The sequence below is a fragment of the Sander lucioperca genome, chromosome 3, assembly GCF_008315115.2.
Source record: "Sander lucioperca isolate FBNREF2018 chromosome 3, SLUC_FBN_1.2, whole genome shotgun sequence".
Classification (NCBI taxonomy): Eukaryota; Metazoa; Chordata; class Actinopteri; order Perciformes; family Percidae; genus Sander; species Sander lucioperca.
Window position 1 is genome coordinate 7723448 of NC_050175.1, and position 10705 is coordinate 7734152.

The 10705-nt window shown below is 41.1% G+C and overlaps 1 protein-coding gene across 1 annotated transcript; it reads right to left on the reverse strand.

Annotated features, from left to right (window-relative positions):
* Positions 1 to 487: 487 nt before the first annotated feature.
* Positions 488 to 9864, reverse strand: csrp3 (cysteine and glycine-rich protein 3 (cardiac LIM protein)). Its single transcript, XM_031323570.2, has 6 exons — positions 9749 to 9864; positions 7923 to 8034; positions 5206 to 5374; positions 3973 to 4102; positions 979 to 1072; positions 488 to 798 (listed from the first exon to the last, which is right to left on the reverse strand). Exons 2-6 carry the CDS (start codon positions 8032 to 8034, stop codon positions 734 to 736), a joined length of 570 nt encoding a protein of 189 aa, XP_031179430.2. The 5' UTR covers positions 9749 to 9864; the 3' UTR covers positions 488 to 733.
* Between the last annotated feature and the right edge of the window lie 841 nt (positions 9865 to 10705).

The following is a 10705-nucleotide window of genomic DNA, read 5'->3' on the forward strand; positions in this document are numbered from 1 at the left end:
GTGGTCTCATCTCTTCTAATTTAACAGTGTGAGATAACAGCTCTAATATTAGTTTGACAAAAACATCTAATCCCAACCCGCTCTGCACCGCTGCTCACACATAATTGTTGTTAACACATTCTGTTTGTTAATCACTTGTTGTCTTGACTATTCTAATTAATTGTTGAACATAATTATATACTATAACATCATTATTTATGAATGCAAATAAGATTCTATTAATAATTAACTTTAACAAGATGAGGAACTGCTAATTGTCTTACACACAGTGGGTGGTAACAAATAAATTCAAAGACTAATAAGCAGGGTTGGGCAAGTAGTAATCATCCCAAATATAACACGTAACACAAATAAAGGGATTATCTGAAATCAGCATCATTTATTCTAATAAGAGTATAGTGCTGCTCTTTTCTGCATGAGCTGTAAGTAAAAGCTTGGTTTCCTCTTTCCCTTTATTTATGAAAACAATAACTTCATTCATGATACATTTTAGGGTAACAAAATAGTTTTATTTTGTACTCACGAACCATAAGTATTATGCAACATTTTCAAGATTACAGTGACCGTAAAATATTGCCTGACTCTGCTGTTATTTTACCTGCCCAGGATTTTGATGCCCAATATGGCGTCAGTCATGTATTACAGACATGATCCAGTATAAAGGAGGAGGCTGAGTCTCCATTAGAACAGCTGCAGTGAGACAGTGAATGTGAGTTTAAAACCAGAACTGTTGTTACTCCAACATGGCGGCGTTCCCCAGTCCAAATCCTTTTGGGCCAAAGTTTTTGGCGTAGCAAACTGAAGATAAGTTAGAAAAAAATTCAGAGTTAATGACAAACAGCATTTTCCGATTTGATTTTCAAACCATGTTTTTGTGTGTGTGTGTGTGTGTGTGTGTGTGTGTGTGTGTGTGTGTGTGTGCGTGCGTGTGCGCGTGTGTGTATGCGTGTGTGTCTGTGTGTGTCTGTGTGTGTGTACCTTTACAGTAAAGCTCTCCATCCTTGTCGGTCACTGTGGTCGACTCCAGACTTTTACCACACAGGGCGCAGCGGAAACAGGTTTTATGCCAGGGCTACGCGCACACACGCACATGCACACACACACACACACACACACACACACAATAAAGAAAAATAAAGCTAAACCTAGCTTTTAAACAGAACAGCTTAAATTGCAGCCTAGGGCCCCCAATGTTAGTCTTAAATCTTTCTTTGTGTTGGAATTTTAAATTCGGTGGATTAATGAGGACTAACTGTTAATTGCTCCTCAGATCTCTGCAGGGTAAAGGTTTAGGGTTAGGCGTGCGTTTGGTCTGGCAAAGGGAGACTAATGTGAACATATCTTGAGAGGAAAGGTCACATGGTCATTAAAGTCACAAGGATTTATGTTATTGGGACCCTTACATGTCCACAGTTCATTAGATGGAAATCTAGTCTAAATTGTGGAGATATCTTGCTCTGTTGTTGGTCGTTTGTTTTCAGGTCTTTTCTCGTTTGTTTTTGTGCAATTATAGGATCAAAATTTCTCAGTTAATGTCACAGTTACAGTATTACATTGCACAAAACCACTTGTCACATTGGTAGATGGTCTTCTCATGCTGACTGTTATTAAAGGTGCTCTAAGCGATGTTCGGTGACGTCACTTCTTGTTGACGTTCAAAGTATTTTCAAACAAAACGAGGCTGGCTCGCCTCTCCCTCCTCCTCATCCCGTCCCCTTCCCCTCCCTTCCGTGCTTCCGCGCACTAACCCCCCAACCCCCACCCCCAAATCCTTCTTGTCGGTTATTGGCTGGAATGCTGGAAGGCTGTTTGTTATGTTTGGTGGTGCAGGTTGGCACAGTTTGTTTTTGTTGCCGTTTGTGGAGCCTGGGCTGTCTACAGAGACCGTGTTTTTTTTACAGTGTGTTCAGGGGACAGGCAGCTCGCGGATAGTGAGGAGATGTTTGCTGTATGTGACAAAAAATGTTATAGCCTAAAAAACGCGTGACATCGCTTAGAGCACCTTTAATCCCTGAGCTGACTGACTGATCCACAACAGCGGGCTACAGACCAACTTTTAGGTATATGCCGCCACCTACTGCATCGGAGTATGCAACAACATGACCCTGTTAAGTTCACATTCTTATCGAGAGAGAAACATAATTAAATAAAAAAATAAAAAACTACCGACTCATATTCTATTTGTTAATCTTGTTTCATTTAAAAATTAAATAATGACCTTTTCATCTCAGTTTGATTTTCTCCTATTTCTAATATTCCCTTGATACTCCATCCCCTTCCTATTTCTACCACTTTGTCTTTAAATCTTTCCTTTTCTACATCAAATTTTTGCTGAGATTCTTTGCAGCTGCCTGCAGTCAGCACTCACCCAACCAGCTCGTCAGCCTGTGGGAGTATATCAGGCCCTTCTCTCCTTCAGTCTCTGTTTGACTAGAATTACTTTGCGACAGAGTTCCTGCCGGAGTTTAGTGTTCTGCTGTATTTTTGCTGCCTGCCTGTTTGCAACTACACAAAGTAAGTGTTGTTTCTGCACTTGGGTCCTCATTCTCTGCCACTGTTACACCAAATGTAATTCCCTTGAGGATCAATAAAGTACGTCTTTTTCTCTTGTTTGGGCTTTAGGAACCCCTTGGTAGTGCCGTTGACAACAATACTAAAAACTAGGGCTGTCAAAATAACGCGTTAATTTCGATTAATTAATCTGAGAAAAATAACGCGTTAAAAAAATTAACGCAGATTAATCCATTCTATATTGACGTTTGCAGACGAAAATCTGGTGCCACTGATATGTCTGCGCTTCTCTCTGATGCTCTGAAACAGACGTTACAGGCAACACAAACACCGCTGCACGTGACACTAGTTAACACTATACTCAACAGCAGCTAACGTTAACCTACCGCTAGCTAGTTAACACTATACTCAACAGCAGCTAACGTTAACCTACCGCTAGCTAGTTAACACTACACTCGACAGCAGCTAACGTTAGCCTACCGCTAGCTAGTAGCTGGATTAAACACGGTTAAAATGCTGACAGCTAACGCTAAACGGTGTAAAGTTTGACTGTGTTTTACTGTAGAGGATTCAACACCGGGATGTAACAATCTGCTGCTGCCGTCGGAAAAACAACACAGATGGTGCGTTCAATGAAACTGGTAAACTACAGCTTCGTGGTGCATTTGAAGTCCTTTTCCTAACTGGTTGTTGTTTTTGTCGTTCAACAGCAATTTACTAGTGAAATAAGTTAATGTTATTGTTATACATTATTATGAAATCATTTAATTTTTCATTTAACATTTAACCATATGGCCTTAGCAATAAACAAGCCGTTCTTTAATGTCACCAACTGTTGTTTAGTACCCTTTTTTTTCTTTTCTTTTTTTACTTTCTTAAAAAGTATCGGTTCAAGCACCGTTAATTATGTATGCGATTAATTTCGATTAATTAATCACAGAGTATGTAATTAATTAGATTACATTTTTTAATCGATTGACAGCCCTACTAAAAACACTTAAATAAGCGTGCTGTTTAGAAATTTATTTAGAGCTAAGAGGTCTGACTTCAGATTGCTGTCAGTCTGCTGGTGCAACAGGAAAGCAACAACTTTACATTAAAGAATGCTGTATTCATGTGATCAGAGGCTTTAAAATAAAAGCCAGAGACTTAAAGGCCCTGAACAACCACAGCGGTAGTTTCAGTTAAGCTGGCTGATTACCCCTTGTCCCAGGACTGTTTGGGTGTGGATAGACTGATTGATTGACATCTTCCTGAGTCTCTTTATAGCTTTGTTGCTCATGTAAGGGCAGGACAAATTACAGCGTTGTCCTTATTGGTAGAAAATATTTGTGATCTAATAAATTCCCATCCAAACTCCGGCCTACTTTCAACCTGACAGAGTCTAGTCAGCCAGAATAACTGAAATCACCTGTGTGGGTGTTCAGAGGCCTTAAAAGAAACCACCACAGTGTTCCTTACCTTACCGGCTCCCATCACCTTCTCTGCTGCGTAGACGGCTTTGGAGCAGCGAGGGCAGCGGTCTGAACATCCAAACTTCTGGGAAGATTTACTGTCATTGGAGTTTGAAGAAGCTGGTCGTTGTTTGGAGCTAGAAACAAAAAGACAAAGTGTGATGACACCTCTTGGTCACTGGTGTTTGACTTTATTTTTTTTATTTTTTTATTTTTTTCAAGGCAGCACGGTGGCTCAGTGGTTAGCACTTCTGCCTCACAGCAAGAAAGTTCTGGGTTCGAATCCAGGTCGTTCCAGGCCTTTCTGTGTGGAGTTTGCATGTTCTCCCCGTGTTTATGTGGGTTTCCTCTGGGTGCTCTGGTTTCTTCCCACCATAAAGACATGCATGCTAGGTAATTAGGACTACAGTTGAAAATTAACCGACACTGGCGCATTTACAGAAATGTTGATTAATGTGCATTGTCCTAATCAAATAAACTTACAAAATTATGTTTGGGGCATTTTAGGCCTTTATTTATATAGGACAGATGAAGACATGAAAGGGGAGAGAGAGGGGGAATGAGCAAAGGGCCGAGGTCGGAGTCGAACCTGCGGCCACTGCGTCGAGGAGTAAACCTCTACATATGGGCGACTGCTCTATCCGGTGAGCATCCCAGGCGCCCTGGTGTTTGACTTTCTTACCTGTAGTTTAATTTTTGTGGGTTTTTAACTACATATTAATGTTTTTAATCTGCTATTGACCAATATGCTTTGATGTAGTCACTATCTATGACTATTTACAATTTTGTACCCCCAGTATTTCACTCATGTCAAAGTGGAAATCTCTCTGAAAGAGCAGTAAGGCATCATGGGACACTAAAGCTATATTTACACCTTGCTGTGTATTGTTTTTTTCTTTTTAATGTAGAAGGTAAAAAACTATTTTCAAGTTATAGACGTGTTTCTGCAGCTGTATTCAGAAAGGAATCCTAATCATACTGGGAAAAGGTGAAATTAACTAGTTTGAATACCAACAATTAAAAGTTCAGTTCACCCAAATCACCAAAAGTGAAGGGGTCTAATGAAGGGGAAATTCTACAGGTTCAACTTAACTTCTCTGCTCATAAAACTACCTATATGGTTCAGTACCACTATAGGGATAAGTAATCAAATACAGTATGGTGATATATGTGATTTGGGTGGAGTGACTCTTTAATGAAAGCCCAGACTTGTGTATCTAGCTGCAGTGTGAACACGTACTCTTGAGGCTGCAGGCCAACATCTCCCGGAGGGTCAGAGCTCAGAGCTCCAGCTCCCTGCCCGTATCCGTAGCCTTTTGGCCCATATTTCTTGCCGTAACAGGACTTGCAGTAAATCTCAGACTCGTGCGCTGCAACAGTGGTGCTGTCCAGCCCTTTTCTGCAGCTCACTGTGTGAAATAAACAAATATTTTACACTTTTGAGCCAGTTTTCTGGCTGGGTGACATGGTTATGTTTTTTTTTCCAGACTGGGGAGTGTCATGGTGGTGTATCGGAGGTTAAATAAAGCTCCCACCTTTGCTAGTTTTATCAGTCAACACTGGAATTACACATAGTCAGATGTCCTGTGTTTCTATTTGTAGGATCGAGGGGAGTGTGAGGTGGATGTCTGAGAAAAGATGAACACTTAGCGGATGGTTGAGCTAATGGCAGAGGCCTTTCAGAGCTCCCACTGGAACAATCCAGCACTCAGCAGTCACACAGACTCCCGTCCAACCAGCTGCTGAGTGTTTGTGATTGTGCAGAGAACAGTAAACCTATATGAGGCAAACGCAGGTTGCTTCTGCTACAACAGCGTTCTAAGGCCATTGTAGGAAGAAAAAAAAACAATGCACCCGGAAGAGAGAGGTAATGTTTCGAGAAAAAACTCAGAATTTCTAAGATTAGTCGTAAATTTACGGAAAAATAACTGATATTCTCTGAGATTAAAGTGGTAAATTTGGAATTGGAATGAATCACTTCTCTGCAATTTTCACACTTTGCAAAGTCATCACGTGTACTTGATTGGACCCTCTGGTGGCCCGGTTCTGGCCCATGGGACGTATGTTTAACACGCCTACTATAAGACATACATTAAATAAATGAAAGTGAAATAATAAGGGAAAGAATTAACTAAAAACCACAAAAACAGAGTTCACAAAAGATGAAGGGAACAGGGATAAATGCCCCTGTGCTGTTGTGTCTCTTCTGTCAGTTTAAAGCTGTCAACAAGGCAGATAAGAGCAAACGAGACGCACAGAAACATGGAGGGACACTGTTAATAGAGCCGGTCTACGGAGAGCCTGTTCACTCCCTATTTAGCCTCATTGTACCGAATGTAGTGGCAGTTCCACCAGAGTTCCACTGGGGGTGATTGCAGGCGAGTGCAAAATGAATGGGACTCTATGGAGCTAGACGGCTAAATGTGCCTCTTTCCCCTGATTGTCGTTGAGAAATCTCAGATTTGATTGTAGTTTTTGCAAGTTCAACATGGATTATAGGTCGAAAGTTGAATGAACGAGTACTTATGTCCTTTCGATTTCTTACAGGTTGAGTCATTGTTGCCCATAACACGCTAGCATTCTGCTAATTGGTCAGTGAAGGACTGATTATGACCAGAGATCCCGCATGACGGCATGCGAAACGGAACCAGAATGTCAGAGTGACTATTTTGGCGTGGTCTTTAAAGATCCCATGACATGGTGCTCTTTGGATGCTTTTATATAGGCCTTAGTGGTCCCCTAATACTGTATCTGAAGTCTCTTTTATATAGACCTTAGTGGTCCCCTAATACTGTATCTGAAGTCTCTTTTATATAGGCCTTAGTGGTCCCCTAATACTGTATCTGAAGTCTCTTTTATATAGGCCTTAGTGCTCCCCTAATACTGTATCTGAGGTCTCTTTTATAGAGACCTTAGTGGTCCCCTAATACTGTATCTGAAGTCTCTTTTATATAGACCTTAGTGGTCCCCTAATACTGTATTTTCTAATTCAGCCTTGGTGCAGAATTACAGCCACTAGAGCCAGTCCCACAATGAGCTTTACTTAGGATGTGCCATTTCTGTGTCTGTAGCTTTAAATGCTATTGAGGAGGAGAGAGGGGGGGCAAGGTGGAGGGTGGGGGTGTGGCCTTGACCAACTGCCACTTTGCTTGTTTGAAAGCCATGATGTCTCTCTCTCTCATGGGTGGGCCAAATTCTCTGGGCGGGCAAAACAGAGAAAGGGGAGGTAACCTTCCTCCTTATGATGTCATAAGGAGCAGATTCCAGATCGGCCCATCTGAGCTTTCATTTTCTCAAAGGCAGAGCAGGATACCCAGGGCTCGGTTTACACCTATCACCATTTCTGGCTACTGGGGGACCATAGGCAGGCTGGGGGAACTCATATTAATGTTAAAAAACCTCAAAGTGAAATTTTCATGCCATGGGACCTTTAAAACATTAGCAAACCTCTTTCTAGCACATGTATTGACAGGGAGAGTCTAACCTGTCAGCTGAGTTGTCGATGCCTCGAGAGAGAGAAAAGGAAGCGACTCAGAGCTTGCCGTAAAGCAGTATCTCTGGCCGTACGATGTGTATGACGTCATTGACATTTTAAAAAGGCTTTTTAGAACAAAAAAGCGACTTTAAAAAAATCTAACCCCCAACAGTGTGTATTTTCTTAGCCTCCCCTTTCGAATGAAACATTGAAATTACTAGACAAAAACTGTTATCCTGAGAAAAGTGGATTTTGAGGGGTATAGCTCCATAGACCACCATTCATTCTGCCCCCGCCTGTGAGCACCCTGTAGTGGAACCAAAGTGGAACTGCAACCAGTTCAGAAGCCCGAAGTATCGAGACGGTGGAGCTTCTCTCCTTATTAGAAATTCTTTGCTGTTAAACAGCTCTATATTCTGCTGATCCACCATGACGCTGCCTCTGCCGGACCAGACAAGAGAAGAAAGAAGCGGTCTGCTCACTGCAGATGAAACAAGTCTTATGGAAGCTCCTCCCGTTGCACTGGATCTCCTCTGCATGGTACGCCGTCTTCTCACAGGCTGCACACTTGGCACCTCCACCCCAGTTTGGCATCTTAAAGAAACAAATCACAACTGCAACTAAATCTTACGGATTACTGACTCTGTCAAATGTCGAAAATTACACCCATGTTTTTTTAGAGCCTGGTGCTGAAACTAACAACTATTTTCATTAACGATAACTCATTACTTCCTCAATTACTTAGATAATCATTTGATATAGCGAAATATAAATAGTGATATAGTCATAATTTCCCAGAATGCAATGTTTTGTCTGACCAACTGGCCAAAACTCCAAGTAATAAAAACAGCAAATTTTCAACATTTGAGGAGCTGGAATCAGAGAATGTTTGGCATATTTGCTAGAAATGTATTTAAAAGATGAATCGATTATCAAAATTGTTGCCAATCACTTAAAATCATGAGATGCAAAATGACTACAAAGAGACGGAAAACGATGACAGAGTTTCTAAAAGACCACAAATACAAAACGATCACGAAGAGACACAAAACAACCATAAAAAAAGATTAAAATCTACAAAGTTATTCAAAATGAGCAAAAAATAACTCAAACAACCACAAAATGACCACCACCAAGAGGGGGGGGGGGGGGGGTTTACTTGTCTGTGCCCAGGGGCCCATTGTCCCATAATAATCTGTCCATGGAGTGAGGGTTAAACTTCAATCTAAACAGTGAATGTAGATTCCTCTGGATTGCAAGAACCTACTCTGTAACATTGATTGATGTCTTGACCCGTTGTATCTTTGTCTCCTGTATTTACCGTAACACTCAAACAACTCAACTCTTAAACGCCGTTGCTCATATTTCCTAATCAGTTTTGATGGTTTTTGTCTGACTTTGACTCATCAGATTTGACACTAACGTCAGTCTGGAGATGTGGCAGTGCTGCCCTGCCTGGCCTTCTGTCTGACATTCCACTTTCTGCTCATATCAGAGGCTGCCCATCACCTCACAGGACTGGTATGTGATATTCTAGGAGCAGAGGCTTTACTGAGACATCTCTCCATCAAACACTACTGGACATTTCTGATTTTCCTTGACACAAATCAGAAATCTCACAAGGAACTGACTCCTGATATTTAAGTCCATGGCAAAACGAAAAAATCTGCAAAAATAAATGTACTTTAAGTTAAGTAATCATACATAAACCACATTGCCCCTGTTGTAATATTACTAAGTACATTTACTCAAGTACTGTTCTTAAGTAAAAATTAGAGGTACTTGTACTTTACTTGAGTCTTTTCTTCTCATGCCACTTTCTACTTCTACTCCACTACATGTCAGAGAAATATTGTACTTTTTACTCCACTACACTCATCTGACAGCTTTAGTTACTTTACACAATAAGATTTTTGCACACATAACACATGTAGTTTATAAAAATACAATGTTTTATTATAAATTAAACTGTTCAACAATATACAGGTCTACAAGTCCAGCTGAAATGATTAGACCATTAAACACACAACAGTTTGGATCGTTTCCAGTTTCTAAAATGTGAGGATTTTTCCGCATTGAGTACTTTCACTTTTAATACTTTAAATACAGTTTCCTGATGATACTTACATACTTTTACTTGTAACATTTCCAAATCAGGACTTTTACTTGTAACAGAGTATTTTTTTTTTTACAGTGTGGTATTAGTACTTTTACTTAAGTAAAGGATCTGAATACGTCTTCCACCACTAGTAATATACCACTCAACTACGAACAGGAAGCTTTACTACGAACAGAAATGAGTCCTTACCTTGAATTCAAGCCTGTGCGCTTCGGTCCGGACGTGGCAGTAAATGCCCCCCCGGTCGGCTTAAATACCGCCCATCTCGCCATCACCACAGTCCACCGGTGACGCTTCAATGAAAGTATCCTCTTAAAATAACTTGTGACAGAGCAGAGCCCTCTGACCCTTCATCACAGGCTGAAAGAGGCCTGAACATCAGCCAGTCAAACATTTGTTCTGGACTCACAGACAGACAGACTCAGGAAACTAAAAACAAAACTCTGACAGCTGCATGCTGGGAGCCATCCACATGGCATGTTATGGGATTATGTACATAAATGATGGGAACTCAAAGCATGTAACTGACAACTGCACATCTGAATGGGCACAATTTCTTTTAGCTAAATTGGTGATCCTGTGATGCTCACTAAACACCAGAAAACAAAATGGTTGAATGAAAAATGTAGAGAAAACTAAAGCCCAAACATTTCTTAGATCCTTACAACTAGTGGGGCAAATGTTAAAGTTTGGCCTGCGGGTGTCCCCAGAAGAGCGGTGATGTTGTTACTTAAAGGGATGATACTTTTCCGATTTTAATCCAGCTCTGTGTCATCTTTGTGTGGGCAGTGTGTTTGAATGAACAGTGTTTGGCTTCCCTCTGTGGAACCAGTGCCGGAGCTTGGAGCAGGTCTGCCAAGATCCGCCGGATGACATGAAATGGCATGCGTTGCTTCATCTGGTAGATCCCATTGGACCTCTGGGACACATTACCTGTCAGATCAGCTGGAAGCCCTGTGTGCTACATCCGCAGAGGGAAGCCACGCACCGTTCATCTGCACACACTGCCATGACACAGAGCTGGATTTAAATTAGCTAAATATCTCTTCAAATCAAAATATTTTTTTATCTATATGGTGGCCGTTCATGCCACATTCAAATCAAATGGTACAGAAATTAAATGTGTGCAGCCAAGTGGGAAGACAT

Bases quoted from the DNA above. Each gene is read 5' to 3' on its own strand.
- csrp3 (XM_031323570.2), bottom strand. From the start codon at position 8,034: ATGCCAAACTGGGGTGGAGGTGCCAAGTGTGCAGCCTGTGAGAAGACG. The intron at 1,073-3,972 runs GTAAGGAACACT...GTGTGCGCGTAG, and splicing joins AGGTGATGGGAGCCGGTAAG to CCCTGGCATAAAACCTGTTT. The intron at 799-978 runs GTACACACACAC...ACTTATCTTCAG, and splicing joins TGGAGAGCTTTACTGTAAAG to TTTGCTACGCCAAAAACTTT.